The 20,439-nt window shown below is 41.8% G+C and overlaps 1 protein-coding gene across 9 annotated transcripts in view; it reads right to left on the bottom strand.

Moving 5' to 3' along the window:
* Positions 1–20,439, bottom strand: part of LOC109984890 (neuron navigator 1-like) — an 81,336-nt gene that overhangs the window by 35,472 nt on the left and 25,425 nt on the right. For all 9 annotated transcript variants that reach the window (XM_065961594.1, XM_065961598.1, XM_065961595.1 and 6 more), the window contains 2 exons: positions 16,946–17,048; positions 14,516–14,857 (listed from right to left, as the gene is read on the bottom strand). In XM_065961594.1, coding sequence (XP_065817666.1) covers positions 14,516–14,857; positions 16,946–17,048 — 445 coding nt within the window. The remainder of the gene's footprint in view (positions 1–14,515; positions 14,858–16,945; positions 17,049–20,439) is intronic.

Here is a 20,439-nt window from a genome sequence, read left to right as displayed (position 1 = left end):
TATCAGGACTTTTTGCTCTGTTGGGTTTACATAAAGGGTTAATGTATCATATAGAGGTCAGGGGATCAAAAAAAAAAGAGCAACGCTGACCACCAACCCATCCAAAGCCCTCATAAATGCTCTCATACACTCAAATCTTAGGCAATATGAGCAACTCTCCCTCCTTCTATATGAAACAAAAAAAAACAAAATAAAATAAACCTAACTCCATATAGGCTTACTTATCTATGTCCCTTTTGTGTTCAGCCCCCATGCATCTACAGCCTACACATATTAACTGGCCTACATTAGCCCACACATTAAGACACACAATTAGATAATTCTCACTTTGCTGTGTGGGTATAAAGATGATATGGAGGAGGCATGTAGCTCTTTATCCAATCACAGCACATATACCGCGAGAAGGCGTCTTTCAAAATGTAGGTCAGCCGTTCAGTAGAATGCGGTCCGGTCCTGCAGCGGATCAATGCGAACACACCCACACACACCCACTCTATCCCTTACACACACACACACACACACACATATACCTGCCTCTGCTGACCACTAGCATACCCAGTTGTCACCGCATCAGCTTTAAAACAATGGGCATGTCAGCCAACCATAGAATTCAGAGACACTTAACGCGCGCGTGCACATTGCGTGCATACACAAGTAGCGTTTACATCCATTAACGCTCTATTGTCATCTGATGATTAGCATTGTTTCTTTGATATGGATTCCTTTCAAGCATCGCTCTGCCTTTTAGAGGTTGCTACTTATAGCCTATGCAGTAACCGGCACTAAAAAAGATAATGCTGATTCAACACACGGCTTTCCGCATTGAGGGCTGTGCTTATAGTGCAGACTATAGGCTACGCTTTTCACCCAGTGTCTAGACTATGACGAATCTTCCAACAACAGTCTAATCTAAGCATCCGCCAGTCACAAAAATGAAACGTGCCACCATCTCTTGCAGCTGTTGGGAGTTTTTTTTTTTTTTTTTTTTTTATCAATGAGACGCGCTGCTGCTTTTTTACGCACAGACCACACCGGGGCCCATTCACTGTTAACCGATAGCTCGCAATTTGCATTGTGTATTAACCCAATTCAAAGTAATGTCACCAGTGTGTCAATTAGCTCTTCTTCCGGTATTCTCAGTGATTCTCAGTAACATGATGCAGGAACCTTCTCTCATCCGTTACCTTGACAGAAAGTGCATTGTCCTCCCAGCGCGCTGCGGAGCCGGGAGCTGCAGCATTTTCCCGTTGAGCACGCGACCGCTCATTCTTCAGACGTCCAGCTCTTCACACCGTTTTGTTCCCGTTTGGCATATCCAGGCACGAGAGCAAGTTAGAAAGTCCAGCCGGTGCTGATATCAGAGGAGCCGTGTGAAAGAGTCAGCAGCGTAAACTGACTGATCCACTCCCGCAGTGCCTCCACTCTGACACACTCGCACACACACACACTCTCTCTCTCTCTCTCTCTCTCCCTCTCTCACACACACCCACGGAGGGAGGGAGGCGATGAGCAAGAGAGGGAGGAATGGATAGAAAGGCAACACCCCGAATTCCTCCTACTCCTCCTCTGGCCCCCGTTTTCCTGATCGCGACCAGCTGTGCCTTTTCCAAAAGCGTAAAGGGGTCTTTTTACGCGCATTCAGCCGCAAGATAAAAACGCAGTCATCACATTCTCTAAAGCGACATGTCAAAAGACATTTTCACACGTTTTCGTCTCCTATCAACTCGCAAGACAGCCTGCTGAATCCACTCACTCAGCCCTCTCAAAGTCAGGACTATGGCTGGCATCCGTTTGAATTGTGTGTGGTTTAAAGTTCTTGAAAAATGGGAAATACATTATTCCTCTAATTAGAAATAGTATTAATGGAGTCAATGGCATGATGCAAAAATGATCCTCCAAAAAATAAGATAATTCATTAGCAAATGTGTTCGCTGGTACATTTATGTCTCAGCTGGATTCACTTTCAGATCAGAGTCTATGAGAGGTACTATTGGCTTTACAAACTGTTCAATTTTTTTTTGTGCTTAATATCAGAAATAAGCCATCTGTCAGAACACATTTTGGGCTGCCAGATTGTGAGAAATGTTTTGGCTGTGATCCATCCTCCTACACCATCTTGCTTCATCACTTTGAGTCTTTGATCAGTTGGCAACACAACCTGTTGATGTGTAGAGCTTTAAGAAATGGCTGCAGTGTATCTCGACACATTTACAGTTATTTAAACTGCAACAATGGTTTACGGTCTTGAGTTAATCATTGACCATAGGTTATTGCTTTTCATTTGAACACTGACGCTTGCCAAAATCTAACATGGTTTATCAGTAACACTGCATTACATTGTGGAGCCCAGGTATACATTTATGCAAAATATGAATCTGCAATGTAATCATATGTCAACCACAAATGATACACAAAGAGTTTTCTGTTTTAGGATGATAAGGAACAGTCTGACACTCGACTGTGCCTTCCTGTTTTTAAATGCTATGATGGTTTCACACCTGTCCTATGGTTTAACTGTCTGGTCTCTAATGAAATCTGTAGAGAGCCTTTACAATCGGGTCTTGAAAATTCTGGACAAAAAACCAATAAGACACCATCACTGTCGCATTTTAAGTAAATACAAGGTTTTAAGTTTTACAAATTTGACCGTCTTTCATTATGTAAAGCTTGTGTTTAAATGTTTAAACAGACTTGCTCCTCAGCCTTTCTGCAATCACATACAGAGACTGCAGGAGAGCAGCTTCAAGTGGCAACTTTAAAGTTTCATTTTGCAAAACATCTTTTGCTCAAACAGCTTTTTCTGTGAAAGGAGTAAAATCCTGGAACTCACTACCTGATCACCTGAAGCTTACTGCGGACTTCACCGATTTTAAGAGACATTTGTATCTTATCTGTAGTACCCAGTTTACTCTTTCTCTCTCCGTTTTAACTGTTTTTATTTTTATCTACACAAAAGCCCTTCTAGGGACAAGTGTTGCAAATTAGCACCCGCTATAATCACTATGATATTTGCATTGGATTGATGTTTTCAGTTTGTCTATGTATATTGTATCTGTCTTTATCAAATAAACCATAAATAAATCAAATAAAAGTAGGTGAGTCAAAGTTTATTTCTCTGTGAAATATAACAAGCAGAAATACAAAGGTGCATGTAAATTATATATGTTAGTAAAGGGGTTTCAATTGCATATGCTTATGTCTACATTTACAGATATGTATGTAATGTGTGTATGGATTGAAGTTTAAGCAACTTTTGCACACTGGGTATTTATTATAAATATTCCATTTCTTACATGGTGTCATTTGTACATTTTGGTAACTTTTAGAAACATGTTTTAGCATAATTGAGTCTTGTTTTATATGTGGATACATTTTTTTGTGTACAATATTAGATGTGGTGTTTTTCCTTAAAGGATTGATAAAAGTGTCTAATTGAAAATTGCAAAGCAGTTTTTGAGTTGGTTATTTTAAATACAAGACCTCCTGGGGATGCAAATATCACACTGAGACTGAAATGAAATGTGCTCTATTAAGGGGCAGAACACAGCAACACATAGATATCATGCTGAAATAAAAAAAAAACCTACAGCTTTGAATTATTACACATAAAAATGTCTCAACAGTTGCCCTCTGTCCTGAAGAAATGCTGGCTGGTAGCCAAACCAGTGGTGTTATAAATAAGCCTCAACGAGGATGTAATGAAGCAGGGACGGTAAATGACTCCAGTGTTTCTATTGTAACAGAGTGTGTATTGGCTATTGGAGACTTGCTGAGGAATAGAGTGGATATCATGTATCCCCACCCCCCACCCCCCACCCTAGCTCCGCTCCACCTTACAACAACCAGTGGTGTTTAAACACTTTAAGCACTAAGTGCACCCCAGTGAATAGATCTGTGTGCCTGCTGACTGAGTCTGTTCAATAAATGAATGGAGGGTGAGAAAGGGGGAGACAGACGGAGGGAGGGATGAAGATAATTAACAGTGTCCTTTTCTTAAAGACATGAGAAAAGAGCGTGTGAGTGGTAGAGACAGAAAGAAAAGAGACAGAGAGATTGGAAAACACATCAACACACAGAGAGAGAAAGAGATCATTAACACACTCTTTTAAAGTCCAGAGGGAACAAAGGTAGGATTCTCCAGGCTACTGCTCAACCGTACCATGCAGGGCGAGGTGGGCACACTATGCATGAGTGTGTGTGTGGGTGTGTGTGTGTGTGTGTGTGTTTTGAACTCTGATTGGCACATTGGCGAGCATAACTGCAGGTGTGTGTGGCCCCAACTGCCATTGTTGCCTAGCATTATTAATAAAGAGAAAGCAGTTTCTAAGTGAACACACAGGTTTAAGAGAAACACTCCCATATTCAAACACACACAATCCACCTTTAGTCAGGCTTGCCTTTGCTTTCATTACTCTCATCCAAGTTTCTGGAAAGGCTACTTGGACAGAGTCCTGAGTCTGTCTGGCCAGCTTTTACTTTGACCGCTGACTCATGTCCAGACATGCCCTCTGTCTGCCTCACTATTATCAGCTTTTCCTCACCAAAGTGTGTGTTGTTTTTTTTTGTTTTTTTTTTTAACTTGGACCATCGTTTTCTCTTATTATTCAGACCCCAGAGCACATTTTCACTGTCCATGTTTGTTTGTTTGTTGGTGCAGTATAATGCCAGTGTAATTATTAGGTAGTGATGAAACTGTGTAATGACAGTATACAGGCAGGGTCATCCGTATGACCCTGGGAACCTGTCGCTCCCCTGCTGATGAAAGAGACAAAGCGCCCTGGGAAAGCTCATCCCCCTTATCAGACCAGGAACACACACATACACTTGCAACACATGCAGAGATACAGACTTGTTATAAACAAACACAAAACGACAACAAACTTTTATACAGATGTTTCTGTAAATTAAAGTCCATATATATGTATATCTTTCTTTTCAGTTTATATTTTGTGTTTCATCTTAAACAATGTAAAGTTTTTAAACTTACAAAAAATGATTCAATTGAAATTAAGGATATGAGTCTAAAGAATACAGCTCGTACTGTGATTAACATTGCCCATATATATAAAACAAATAGATTGTAAACACAAGTTAAGTAAACTATAAGATTATGAATACAAGTTAGTTTTACATTTTCAACTCAAACTCAGTCTTTTACAATTTTGACGCAACCTGGACACTAACTAAGTTCATACATCAATTTATTTTAAGAGTACAAAACTTCCTTTTATAACCCACTCCCTGTCCTTTCACACATGCACACACAGATTTGAACTGATTTATGATGAGTTAAGAACCTGTATCTTAATCTCAACGTGTCATCTCAGATGTGTGACTTTTGCCAAAAGAATCTCTCTAAAGTAACACACAAACATTCTTTTGTTAGACTTCTGGCAAACAGCCTCCACCCCCGGAGTCAAACCATAGCCTGTAGACCAGTCTGCCTGCTTGGTCTAGTGGCTCAATGCTGAAAAAAACATGACCTCACAGTGAAAAACTCAGGGTTGAACATCAAAGTGTAGGCCCCACACTGAAAAGGTGCTCTTGAGGCTAATTAAGGGACTCTCCAAGTCTGGACCACCAAAACGATCTAATTAGACTGCAGCTTTAAGGGGACTCTATTCTTGGGGACTTATCTGCTTGGGACAATATTAAGAACAACTGCTCAGAAACTTGAGTAGAACAAGAGGAACTACAAAAATAAAAACAGCTAACAGCCAAGAGAGTTCAAATGTATCACATCAGGTTTCTTCAGCCAGTTGAGCTTCCGTCTGCAGGGGAAATAATGAGGATATATTCACCATTGGGGGCTCTGGTGCACAAAGGAAAGAATGAGATTAGGAGATGGTGCAATGTAGAAAGCAGGAAGGTAGAACGATGGCAGGGGGGGGGGGGGGGGGGGGCACAAAGAAATGTGTGTGACTAATGTCGAAACAGCTTCAGAGAATAACACGGTGGGAGTCAATGGGAGGGAAAGAAGGTTAATTCTTATGCGCATTACGAACCCCCGTCACACCCCATTGTTAACCCATCCATGGCCCGGCTCGAGAGTGTATCTTGTATGTGTGTTTGAGGGTGTGTGTAGCTTAGATTTGAGTTAGCTTCAAAATCCAAGCTCCCCAAAGCTCGTCCTTAACCATGCAGTTTCATTTACCCCCTATAGAGGAGCTAAGCATGTACTCTAAAGGCTGTATAGATGTGTGTGTGTAAAGGTGGTGGGGAAGTTTGGGCGGGGGTTGTCTTTTACCGTGGGAACCAGCAATCAGGAGTATACCTGATACTTTTAACCAACTCCTTTCTATATTACAAGAAAAGTGCTGTTAAAGTGCGAGAGAAAATAATTGCACAATAAATGGCTTGTTCACCCTCTTTTGAAAACAACAAAAACAACAGTGGGATTCATCCTCTGGGAACTATGAGTGTAAGTGGTACATTTTTTTACTAGAACATCCAGGAGATGTTGAAAAATGTCACTATAGTTTGTAAAACATATTGACCTGCCATTGCTGTACCTATTAATAGTCCGGTTTTTCCTGAGAGCCCCCCCTTCTTGAACAAAGAAAGAGGAAAGCCCCCCCCACACACACACACACTAAAAAGGGATACATTGCTGTCAAAAAGGTACATGCATTTCCCTACCAGAAGTGTGGCTGACTATGTAGCTTATTTTTACAGTCTATGATGTAGCCTGATAATTTAAAATCTTATTTTGACATCCTAAAATCAAGTCCCATAGAGGGGCCTGGAACCCAGTTTGGGAACCAATATATAAGTTGATGAGATGCATGTCAACCTGGGCAGTAATAGAAGCCAACAATCCATCAAACTGTAAACTTTTTTGTATTTAGTTTTAAAATCCTTGACCCACATTCCACCTACTTTAGCTTTATTACTTTGACTTTGCTATGGCTATGCTATTTGTAATTTAAAGCTACACTAGTGACATTAAAGGGTGGTCAAACTTTAATGAATTCTACTATACTTCCAATGAATACATTTCCTACTATATCTGCTTTAAATGACTTTGTTCATATATCCTTTCTTTGTTGAAGTGTTCAGAATCTAGGATCAAATGTAATATGCAGCCTTCCTCCAGAGTCTTAATGCAACGGTTTGTTGACTCAACGATGTCAGTCTATACTCTATATGGTTTGAATCTACGCTTATTGGTTTGACCGCATGTTCGCCATCAGTTGTTGTTTTCAGGTCATTTCCGCCCTTTTATCTCCTCTGTATGTCAGGTGTGATTATATCATAAGAAAAGTAAATAAAGAGCAGACAGTAAACACCTCCAGGAAGAGTGGGATCCGTCTCTCTCCTTAAAGGAAACGGGGTAAATTGGTCATCTGGCACAAGTCGTGACATTTTGACCTCTGTAAATTTAGAAGCCCAGTCCACTCACACACACACACACACACACACACACACACACACAGACACTCCATTTATTTCCCTTGCAAACTCATATTGTTGACATGGTAAAGCATCCCTCTGAACTACGTGGGGGTCCTACACACACACACACACACACACACACACACACACACACACACACACACACACACACACACACACACACACACACACACACACACACACACACACACACACACACACACACACACACACACACACAATGGCCACCACAACCCGATTCACGCCCCCTTGTCCTTGCAGTCTGCTGACCACGTCCATAGGTTCTCTTTCTCTATTCTGACCTTGCCATAGGAGGAAGCCAGAGATTAGCAGGGATTATGTCATAGCGTCTCCATAGAGATTTACAAGGCCTCAATGGGGGGGGGGGGGGGGGGGGGGGGGGGGGCATCTAGGAAACAGTAGCTGTGGCAGTGGTGTTAGTGTTAGTGTTTTTTTGGATGACAGAGCGTTCTACAAAAATATTTAAGTCATATTAGCAATCAGTGATACCAGCTGTTAAGGGAGAAGACAGCGAGGAAGAGGAGAAAAGATTCACTTTTGCTTCTATGTTTCCCAACTTCTGTTCCAGTGGTGGGGCTGGATGTGGGAAAATGTGTCTGAGGGATGTAACCGTAGTTCCCAGGCTCTGATCCAGAACATGTGTTTGTTGCTCAACATCAGCATGTTTCACAATAACAAAATGGCCCGTAGTCAAGCTAAATATATTCTTGATATTAGTCAAGCACATGTAGACGTGTGTGTGTGTGTCCGTCTGTAAGTGAGGACAGACAGACGGAGTCGCAGACAGACAGAGAGCGCGACGAAAAGAAGTACAGCAAATATTTTCTTTAGCAACACTGAAAGTCAGAGTGGTGGAACGGACAATTATGTTCACTTTTCCTTGTTTGTTTGGACTTAGAGTAAACAAACACAGTGTAACGATAGTGAATTAAGAAGGTTAATCGTCAGACCATGTGGTTTAATCAGCTTCAGCAAACACAAGAGAATATGAAAAGGTACATGAGGACAGAGTTCTCATTGAAAGAGGAGGTGTCAGGGGGGTTTCTAGGACTACAAATCCCCCGGCAGCCCCATATGTTACTCTCTGGTAAATCTTTTAATGTGTCTGTGTATCTGTGTGCATGCGTCTTTATGTGTGTATGATTGCATGTGTGGCAGTGTGTGCGTTTGTGCTACTTTACCAGACGAGCAGATTAATGCTATTATTGTTTGTCAGCAGTGTCCTGCTGTTACAGCTGGAGCCGTTTACATCATCCCTGAGATTAAATAGCCAAGGAGTAAACTAAAATAGTACAATATCAATTTAGCTTTAAGAAGATATGAACTGAATGTCATTATCCTGTGGTGTAAGTATGACTTTGGTTAATCAAAATGAGACAGAATTGCTTGTCAACATGTCAGCCATTTCTTCTGTGCATAGACTCATGTGGTGATTGTTAAGGATTAATATTGAAAACTGTGTGTGTGTGTGTGTGTGTGTGTGTGTGTGTGTGTGTGTGTGTGTGTGTGGGAGTGTGTGTCCTCTCCATGGGTGTTCCCTTCGCTTTGCCCACACGTGCAGGAACAAAGGAAGAGCACACTCCTCCATTCAGTCAGACCTCCTCATAATGACAGGAATAGTAATTGATTATACGCCACGCTGAGCAGATAGAGCCAACGGAGTGGCACTCAGAGTTACAGAGGCACGGAGAGAGGTCCAGAAAAGAGCAGGTAGTGGATGACAAGAACAACACACATCAACCCGCCTGAACCCCACCACAGTCTGCCGCTCATCAACTTTTCATGTGCATCCCACCGTCTCCAACACACAGTGTCAGGCAGACAGGGGAAGGCATGCATGGAAGGGAGACATTTTTAAATGATAATTACTTCTACATTTTTATGACACCACTCAAGGAAGACACACAGCCCTTTTGTCCACTTTTTGTTTTTTGACAAAAGGACCATGTGTTGTTTTTGTTTTTTTGGGCTGAAATCTTCTTCTTTTTTTCAACTTCCAGACAACTTCTCATTTTGGCCTTCTATAAATATCAACAAGTTGTTGTCAAAATTGCATAATCCCTCCCTGACAACAAGACTTTAATCAAAAACATCCAGTGTGCATGAATGTTCCCTTCAGATCTTAGCTCATTGTTATACAGTTATACAGTCCGAATCTGGTTTATTTAGAAAGTCCAAACAGTAATCTCACCAAAATCACTTGTAGAAATCAATAGAAAAGAACCTCAGGATTATTTTAAGCTGTAAAGAGACACTTGACCCAACAGCAAAACTAAAACAGTTCCACATATTCAAACAGGATTTGATTTATATTCCAACTGAAGTTAGAAAAGATATCCAAATAACTTTTAAGAAGTAGGCTATATATGTTTCTTAGCTGTACCTCACAGTCAAATGGAGGACTAGGTCCAGGAGACTGCTTTTCTGTTTTTCTTTTGTAACTGGACCCAGAGAATGAGTCACAGTGTTAAGATCTGGCTCTTATAGAGAGGGAAGCCCAGGGTGTGTCCACTGAGGATCACATCAGCAAAGAGAGAGAGAGAGGGAGAGAGAGAGAGAGAGAGAGTGAGAGAGGGAGAGAGAGAGAGAGTGTTTGAGTGAACTGATCTTTCACCTGTAACATAAATCAGATCCAGATGTGGGGAAAGGAATTCATTAATCAGACACGTCAGGGTGCATTAGGCTCTGTGTGTGTGTTTCTATGTGACTGTGTGTGTGTGACTGTGTGTGTGTGTGTGTGTGTGTGTGTGTGTGTGTGTGTGTGTGTGTGTGTGTGTGTTTCTGTGTGACTGTGTGTGTGGTTCTAGTATTTTGCCAGTAGGTGGGGTCAGAGTACAACAGGACTGAGCAACATAACTCTTCTCTCTGTTCCTTAACACACACACATGCACACACATCAGTGTGCCCTGTCCCACTGGTGATAAGGTTTAAAAGGAGGTGACAAGGTCTGGGAGATGGAGTTAATTAGAAGAGCTTATCCATGGCTGTGGTCAGATAACCATCAGTTAAAGGCGAGATAATGACCTCCGGGGTTCCAATATCACAAAAAACACTGATAGGTTTTATGCTGAAAGCTACTAGTGATGCCATCAAAGCTTTTCCCAGCCATCTTTTGTGTACAAAACAGATTACTTCTCAGTCAAAACGTTCCTCTTTCTGTTTCAGTTCCCTGTTCTGTGCTGGATTTACACTCAGCAACCAGCTCACTTCCTCTTTTCTGGAAAGCAGACGGCTCAAAACCAAAATAGTTCAAGTGGCAGACTCTGAAAAGCTTCAGGGAACTCGGCGCGTATGAGCGCAGATGTGAGAGCTTGTTTGTCCTGCTTCAAACAAATGTCATAATTCAGACATTTAGTGCACTGAACAGGCTTGACTTGCAGTGTTACCATGGAGACTGTGCGTTTACGGGCGCTCTTCCATCCGGAAACAAAAGCATCTGCACGCAGCAGGGCAGAAAACAAGCCACGCGCTTATCCAATCGTCATCGTGTGTGTGTGTGTGTGTGTGTGTGTGTGTGTGTGTGTGTGTGTGTGTGTGTGTGTGTGTGTGTGTGTGTGTGTGTGTGTGTGTGTGTGTGTGTGTGTGTGTGCGCATGTCTGGCCCATTACAACCACTTGAAAAACAACAATGGCAATCAATACTGACTATTAAGACCAGATGAGGCTCAGACAAGAACTCATACTTATAATTCTGCCACACACAGAGCTATGAATCTCCCACTGTGAGCAGCACATTTTTGTCTACAGTTATCTAGAGATGCTTGTGATTTTCCTACCATGTACCGTCACACTGTAAAGCACAACAAAGCATTTACACTATTGTGATTTAGTTATAGTTGTCTCTCTGCAGACAGGGTACAATCACTAACCACCAGGCCACAGGCACCCCTACCACAGCCTTATTTCAAAAAGAATCATTTATGAGCTTAACCCCTGAAAAGTGTGACACAGGTTGACAAGATAAGCAAAAACTGCTTTGAAAAGGAATCTTTTTTTATTTATACTGTGCTTGAAAAAATATGGTGGAAGTACTTTGACCTTTAAGCCCACATTCAGAAAGAAGAAAGACAAAAGGTGGAACTGAGCTGTGACACGGGTTATAAAATGAAAACAATGAATTAACAGAGATTTTGAAATGTCAGCAGACGTCTTTCACATTTAACATTACTGTTGATTCATTCATTGTATGGATTAAGAAATACACTAATTACTGTCCTCACTTTAAAAATCTCAGTTTATATCCAAGGTTTCTTTCCAACACTGCAGCACCTCATTTGAGTTTACGCCCACAAACACTCATGGGATTGACCTCCCCATAGCCCCCCTTTCCCCGATGTTTCCCGGTGAGAATGACGTGTATGTTTGTGTGTGTGTGTGTGTGTGTGTGTGTGTGTGTGTGTGTGTGTGTGTGTGTGTCTGTGGACAGTCTGGATCCAGATGTAAAGCAAGCAGCGGCACAGGAAATGTTTACCTGACAGGAGAAGCTCTGACTCAGTGTGTGTGAGTGTACAGGGTCTGTGTGTCAGCCAGGTCAACATACAGTCACATTAAACCTAACCTTAAATGTGATGTGACTCATGCCTATACAGTTAAACTCAAGTGAGTCACAGTGAGACCCCCGATGAGTCAAATATATGTGTACAGCCAAACTCTATTATGCTTCCTCACAATTAAACAGAACAAAGAGATGACGACCACGTAACCCAAACAAAGAACACGTGTGTGTGTGTGTGTGTGTGTGAGTGAGGGTGTGTTTGTGATGCATAATTAATATGGGGGGGATCCTATGTTTTATATATGCTGGGATGAGATATTGCAATGTTTTGTGACCTCTGTATGACTGGCGCACAGCCTCTATGTATAATGGATGAGATAGGGAAATAAATTATGAGGAAAGGGAGGGTTATCCAACAGGGGGATACTTCAAGTTGAGAGGCTGGACAGTAGAACAAGAAGAGGAGAACTGCGGCAAAAGACCGCCCTCTAGTGGCAAAAATACATAAGCCTAAAGTCGCACTAGACACCTCAACACTGACTCAAAATGATTATATAAATGGCTCAATAATTGGAAAAAAAAAAGATTATTTAATGAAAAAGATTATTTTTTGTTTATAAATTAGACTTAGAAAACTGTATTTTTTCCAAGAGGGCACCGACACTATCAACTGAGTCACAGCTGCTGACAACTTAAATACATCACTGAGGCTTCTTGGAGTTTTGTATTTCAGGGGCATATTTTACATTGTTTAAAAAATAGAATAACAATTAAATAAATATGAAATATTCAACAGATTAGTCAATGATAAAAACAGTTGTAAGATGAAGCAACAGAATGACTCAATCTCAGCAAAATGGAACATTACAGTCCTCCCAAGGGTGAAACTATTTGTTCTGGATTACATTTTAACCCCCTGCCCATGTTACTACCGTCATCTAGTGCATCTTTAAAGATTGCAAACCATTTTAATAACACCATTACTTTAATATCTTAATTAGCTCACTAAAGATTGGATAAGAAAGGGATTTAAAAGGCTAAAAAAAAGACTCTTTGTCCGATGTACATCTCACTTTCTTAATCTTTGTTAGCCTGCCAACAAATGTTGCCTTTTGTTTTGACTTCTCACAAAAAGTGCAACATAAAACATGTACAACCACTAACTACATAAACATACACAATAACACAACAGGAAACTTAACAGGGTTGCATTTGATTTCCTGATGACTGTGGGTGCATTTTTGAGGTTACCATAGAGATGTCAAGCTGTGTCAGTGGAGGACAGACACACACACGCAAGCACACACACACACACACACTTTCAAATTCCTAGTTTGCAATGAGATGTTTTTCTGCACTGTGCTTAGAGTTGGCACGTAACACATGATGCTGTGTGTGCAACCGAGTTAAATTGTTGTGTCATACCGCCTCATACTAGGACAAAGGCGGCAAAGTTCTCCAAAACTAACTGCAGAAGTCCAGGGAACACAACTCAAGTCCTTCTTGAATACTCCTTTAAACTCAATTTCTTGTATCTTGTAAGCAGGTCACAGATAATGTGATTTCTTCCTGGGACAGACTGACGGAGACTCAGGGAGCTCAGTTATAATTTAACACTCAAATTCAGTTCACAAACAGAACCAACATTCACAAAGTCCCAATGCACCATTTATTTTGGGTCGTCATGTTGTTTTCGTCAATAGGACCCAGACAGACACCCAAACACATTCACATTTGTATTCGTAAAATGAATAGGATTATTCATCTCTAATCCATTTTATTTTAGATGCATAATATAGGGTACAGACTTTTTCCTGTGGAGTGATAAGTCAGTACTGTCACAGCCTCTGCTGTGTTGTGGAACTGCACACACAGACAGGTGTGTGTATGTGATTTGAGAAACAATGCCAAAGAATCTGATCCCATTCAAAGGAAGAAAAAATGTCAACCGCCACTCAAAACACCAACCTCAGATACACAAAGTTGAAAAATGTCTGATTCTGTTTCGCCAATGTGATCTCAACATCTTATCTTTTTTATCCAAAGATTCCCTGCCAAGCTTAAAACAAAACTCATTGCAACCTTGACAGTTTGGAGTGAGGCCACATTAGCTCGGCAGCAGAGTTAGTTACCAGTTTTCCAAAATATCTGCCTCTGCCAGGGGGCTCTGGTGAGCCAACGCTGCAAGGGGTCCTCCACATGGAAGGCTGCTGGCAAAGCCTGTGGGCCCGCAGCTGAATTTGACAGGATGATCTCTGCAAGGGGGCTACATGATTGTGACATCATCCACAGCCTCTGCCAGAGGGCTGTTCACTGACTATGGCAAAGCCAGCTGCAACAGGGGGTCTACAGCTGCCAGTGTCAAGGCTGATGCTATGAGAGGCTGATTAAGGCTTTGTTGTGACGCTAAACTGCAAACCACAGGCCACGCTGCAGCTGTGGGGTGGTTACAGTTTGCAGGTGGCGGGATTCACCTCTAAGGAAATGTTAATGAGACATATGCTGTCCTGGACACCGCAAAAATAGAAATAATGAAGGGGGAAAATACTTTAAGAATAAAAAACAAAACAAAAACAAAACATACCCGTTCCCCAGCTCATCGATATCATCATCATCTTCATCTTCCTCGACTGGACTCTTCCCGCAGAGGTTGCTGGTGCTGAGGTAATCCCTCTTCAGGAGGGCGGGATCTGGGTCATCCAGCGCTTCGATGAGTTGGATGCGAGAGGCGTGGCTGATGCGGAGGGGAACGTCTGACTGTGTGTTCACAGTCAGACGGTCACCTGTGGACGGAGCTTCACCAGCCTGCAGACGGGGGCTGGCCTGACCCTGGCGCCATGACAACGGAGAGGAGCGATTTGATAGGCTGGAAACGGAGAAGGCAGCTGCTTCATCGCTGTCGTAGCACATTGGCCCCTCGACACAGCTATGGAAAAAAAAAAAAAGAGAGATTACATTTTTGTGAGAAAACACTCCTCCCTGAATAACCTCTCTTTGAGGGAATTACTTGTATAAAGTATTTACTCCATATAAACATGTACACAACCACTCCCTTAAAGTAAGGCTAAAACATTTGGAGCTCCCCCTACTGACTGACCACAGTATAGTTCATAAGCTCCTCCTCCTCAGTGTTAACGGATTGGACATGGGGCAAACTAGAATATGTAAAATACATGTCAACATTGTTTTTTTTTTTCATAAATATTGTTTCTGTCATCATAGTTAGTTCTCATGCTGATTAATGTCCAAGTTTTCATTTGCCACAGAAGATTAGTTTAATTCATTATTTGATGGCAAAGAGAGCAGATGTGACATCATGATTGACAACTCTGTTGACAAATTCAGTTCCTGCAGCTTTTGTCGACGGCGAGAGGAAATGGAAAGACTAACAAAAGAGTCATTAAATAATCTGTGTCTGCTTTAAACCAACAAAATAATCTGTACCCACCTGAAGAAGCCCTGCTGTTATATCAGGAAGGTAAATGAGTATTTTGGTAAGTTGAAGTGGTGGGATGTGACTTATGCGGCTCTACCAGCCTGATCAAGTCTGTGCACGATGTCCTGGCTTCAAATGACACCACCAGCAGAATATGTAAGCACAAGTCGCGAGGACTTATGGCCCACTTTTTGTTTTAGAGGGAGGGGATGGAGGCGTGTCGTCTGCATTTATCATATTTACAAAAAAGTCACTGATATAGAGGTATATTCTTATTGAACAGGGCTAAGGGATTATTCAATTTCCAGGTTTCTTTGTATTTGTGTGCAGCGTGTCAAACATGCCCTGATATTCCTCGCAGCTCTGATTCTAACTACATAGCACTGTTGGCTATACTCATGTGAATCCGTAAACATGAGCCTCCTTTACACATTATATCATAAATTCTCTCTTCTAAACCAGTGCAGCACTTCACTGCTTCATGTCTGGGATGAGAATGATGAGTATTAGCATATTAAAAGTTACTGTCTCTCAAACATTGTGACACTGCCTGCGACATGAACATTAATCTTGTCTGCAGGATACAGAATCATCTCCACAAAAAAAAAACAAGTATGGAGACATTTTCACCTGAAATGCTAAACCTCTAACTTAAAACAAGCGAGAAAGAAGAGAGGATGAGAGAGAGTATACACGTCTTGTAGATTCTTAGAGGCATTCTGCTTGTTGTGCATAAATGTGTGCAAACGAAACTACATGCTCAACAATCCATTTGTTGAACACACATATCTCCCACTTTAAAATGCTCATTTTGTTTTGGAAAGAAATGTAACATTGTGTTTACACAGGAAACTTCCCTGGTACAAGCAGTCGGCCTCAGAGCAGATTATGTCGTCAGGGACATTGAGGAATGATTCAAGGTTGTAACAGTGGATCAGAAGCATGAATGGCAAAGAAAATGTATTCCAGCAGGTAACCATCTGCTGATTTGCTCTTCGTGTAGCGAGCTCCCACCGAGGGACCCAGAGAGGATCCGTGGCAGGAGACGCACGGCACGGCAGGTGGAGGGGAAGCTCTCAAGGACAAAAAAACCTGAAGACGTACTGAATGCAATCAATGAAGGACAGGAAGCAGAGGGAAGGGAAAAAAAGGACACACAAATCCTCACATGCACTCAATCACAGCTTTATTGCATGTGAGCATTTGTGTGTTTGAATGAATGTGAGTCGTGAGCGTGCATTGGCAGGATTGGCTTTGAAGTCAGCTTTGAGCTAATCCTGCTTCGGTTCTGCATTAACCAACAAATTACAGTATAGGAGAAGAACAGGCGGAGAAGGACGGACTAATGGCAACAGGTCTGTCAGGAATACTGATATTGATCTGAAAGCCCACAGGCAGTTAACCAACACACCCTTAAACACCGTTAGCAATGTCAATAAGGGTCTTAACATCTCATCAACTGTCTTTGTTCACTATTTCTGCTTCATTTTATCTTCTCCTGTTTTTTCTTTTTGTTAGTACACAGTCCAGAGTGTTTCTGCGTGTGTGTGTGTGTGTGTGTGTGTGTGTGCGTCTGACCTGTGGGTAAGCTGCACCCCTCTCAGGCTGGTCATGGTTTCTTCCAGGTTCTGTCGAAGATCCAGAACATTTTGCACCGTCCTCTTCCTCTGGGACTCCGGGTCTTCATAGATGCACACAGACAGACACACAAACACAAAAACATGAAAAGGGTATTTTTAGATCGTTCAAACAATTTAAAGACATATAAACTTACCACATCCACTTACATATGAACATGGAAATAGTAATAAATAATAAATAATGATCACGTTTCTTTCCACCAGAGCTGCAAAATCCCAACAGGAGAACAAAAGAATCCCACAAGAAAGAGACTTGATGACAGAAGTAACAGTGGCAGAGTATGAACGTCTTGTTTTTCCAGATGTCACTGAAGCAAACTAAATGAAATATGATGGCAGTCAGACATTCAAAACAACAGAGTCGACCCTTCAGACCACAGAGCTCTTGCACTCCTTTTATCAGTCTGTCCAGATGGATGGCTAGATTCCCTGTTTCCCTCCTCTCTAACCACACTCACTCAACCACAATGCCCCACTGCCCTCTCATTGCACTGTGCCCTCTGTGCCCCCCCCCCCCCCCTCCCTCGCTCCCTCCACAGAGGAATCAAAAGCCTTTCCCATTTAAACCCACCAGGGGACATGTTGGCATTTGTCTCACTCCTTCCTAATATGATGTAATCTGCTCGGATCGGGCTACATAGATTTATTCAGCGAGTCAAACAGAGCCTCAAACACATTGTGATACAAGCCCCCAGTATTGATCATTTCAATATAAAGTTTCATTTAGAAACATGTCAGTCAGAGGTCTTGATATGGGGTCCTGCTCCCCCTTCGTTGCTACGTATACAGAAGATACCGGGCCTCTGAGGTCACATGCAGAGGCCAGATATACAGTATGTTTAAGAACTAGGAAAAATATACACAACACATACAGTATATTTGATCAAATACAGTCTAATAGAAAGTAAGCTAATAAGGGCCCCTTGACTGCATGACACGACCTTGACTCTTGCTGACCCTCACAGTGATAAAAGAGTTATAGTGGTGGGATATTGGACAGGCTGTCCAGCTGTAGGGTTCAGGTCAATAGACCATTAAAACTGGCTCCCCAATGAGCTCAGCATAAGATATACTAAAACCGAGTTAAGAGGGTACGATGTACAAATAAAAAAAAATATTAAATAGCGTTATAACTGCTACAACTGTGCAGACAAATACTCTGCATTCGGAGCAACACATTCTATATACTGTCAAAAATCTACTATCAAGACCACCCCCACACACATCAAACACACTATCAGTCCAGCTGGCTGGTGAGGAGGTTCTGGGGGAGGCAACTTCATTGACTGAGGGCAAATCATGAGCTGCCAGAGGTGTCAATCTCAACAACAGCTGCAGAATGAAAACCGTGCCCACACACATATTTACATGCAGGTTTGATGTGCACGCACACACACACGCGCATGCACACACGCACACACACGCACACACACACACACACACACACACGCACACACACTCTAACACTGAGAAACAGTACTGCACACCACACCTGATTTACAAAGCTGGATTGATTTCTCCTGAAGAGAACGGCCACACAGGCAATTGATTAGGCAGCCCAAGGGATTGGCAGATCAGTGCAGAGATGATGGAATCATTGTGATCCACCCTTCTGCTGCTCGCATACATTAACACACAAATGTTTTCACAAAAACAAAATGTACAAAAATAGAAACACTTTGCTCTGCTGGAGGTGCTAACATTAGAGAAAGTAATGCTCAGTACGGAAATTCAAACTGCAAAGAGCAACGTCTCAGCTTTGAAATGCTTCATTTTTGTAATATATTCAAACAAAGGTTTCCTGGCAACAAAGAAACCTTAAAATATGCAAACCGATACAAAGTCGGACACACACACCAACACACATGCACACCCTTTAATTGGGCGTTCTTAATTACCCTAAACTTGAGCTTTGTTTAACTACTGTGTCAAATTGATTAGATACGGCTTGCATGATTATGCATGTGAATATATATGTGTGTGTGTGTGAGTGAGAGAGTGGTCACGTTTGAAAAAGACTTCCTATCCTGTGTCTGCACTCGTCCTGGCGGTCCCAGCTGGTACAAGGAAGGGGTGTATGGGTGCTGGTGATGGGGGAATTAGGGATGCAAATATCCCTGTCAGCCCTGGCTGCTCCCCAGGGAGCAGATGAATTACACGGATCTACTTAAAAACGAGTGAGTGTGTGTGTGTGTGTGTGTGTGTGTGTGTGTGTGTGTGCGCGCGTGTGTGTGCTTCTGACAGTGTGCTCCACCTGGCACATCTCCATATGCTTGTGAACACACACTTCCTCTCTGAAGAGGCTGTTATACTGGCAGAGGAGCCTTTCATAATGGCCCACTCAGACTTTTGAAATGAGAGTCAGCATGTTAGAGTGATAGTGTCTTTGCATGTACTGCATGTGCAGCATTTACTGACTCCATCTAATGCTAATGTTAGTCCGACAAAGCAAAGCGGAAAAAAAAGCCTCAACAGAAAGTTGGAGATGCAAAGGATTGATTTAGCATATTCGGCATACTATGCCAGAAGTACAGATGGTATGGCAAGACAACATAAATAAACTCTTATTTTAAGAGTTAAAATAATCCCTGCCATTTCTCTTCCTCTTGTGTGTGTGGTCAGATTACAAGCCCATTAAACAGAGCTACTGGCTTTTGCATAGTAGCAATCCTCAAGACAAAAAAGATGAAGCAAGTGTTTACAGGATGCTTAAGACTTATTGTCAAATGTAGGATACGTGTAGATTCATAATAACACCTCAAAGCTGCCTCCGATTAAAATAAGAAAAAAATGATTTCTTGTAAAGAAATCCAACGATCCAAAAACAACAACTAACATCAGACTGCAGATACTTTCTCTCTAAATCTTCAAAGTTGTCCATGACTATTGTCCTATATTCTCCCCTGAAATATCTACAGGCTGAGCTGTTTAAGGTTTGTTGGGGACTATTTTCAGCAGACTATTTGATATATCTAATGCTACATTGAGTTATTTAGGCAGAAGAGCCCTTGTGTTTTTGGGATGTGCTTCTGAGTTTGTAACAAAAGAAATCCAAAAGTGCAACAGTGTGACTCATTTACATGTTTTTAATACTCTTTGGTCAACAATAGATGTCAGTGACAGAGAGAGATAAGCTTCTTCATGCAGCTGCTAAACAAAACTTCTTTGTGGTAAGAATGTATTTCTGGGTTTGGCATTTTAATGATATTAAAAAACATAAAACATCTCGAGCTTTCGCTCTTACGGGTTGAGGAAGTCAAATGAGTAGAACCTTGACTGATAAATCTTCCAGCCGAAATTCAGCCGATATCAGCATGTCCTGTGACTATTCCAGTTGAGTTACCATCTTGTCTTCATTATTCATCTTTTCCTCAAGTGCTTGATAACTGCATTTGGGAGATCAATCCAATAAATGTGTAAATCTATCTCTAA

The sequence above is a fragment of the Labrus bergylta genome, chromosome 12 (genome assembly GCF_963930695.1).
Source record: "Labrus bergylta chromosome 12, fLabBer1.1, whole genome shotgun sequence".
In the NCBI taxonomy this organism is placed as follows: domain Eukaryota; kingdom Metazoa; phylum Chordata; class Actinopteri; order Labriformes; family Labridae; genus Labrus; species Labrus bergylta.
Note: the sequence above shows the minus strand (reverse complement) of the source record. Positions and strands in the feature narration are given on the sequence as shown.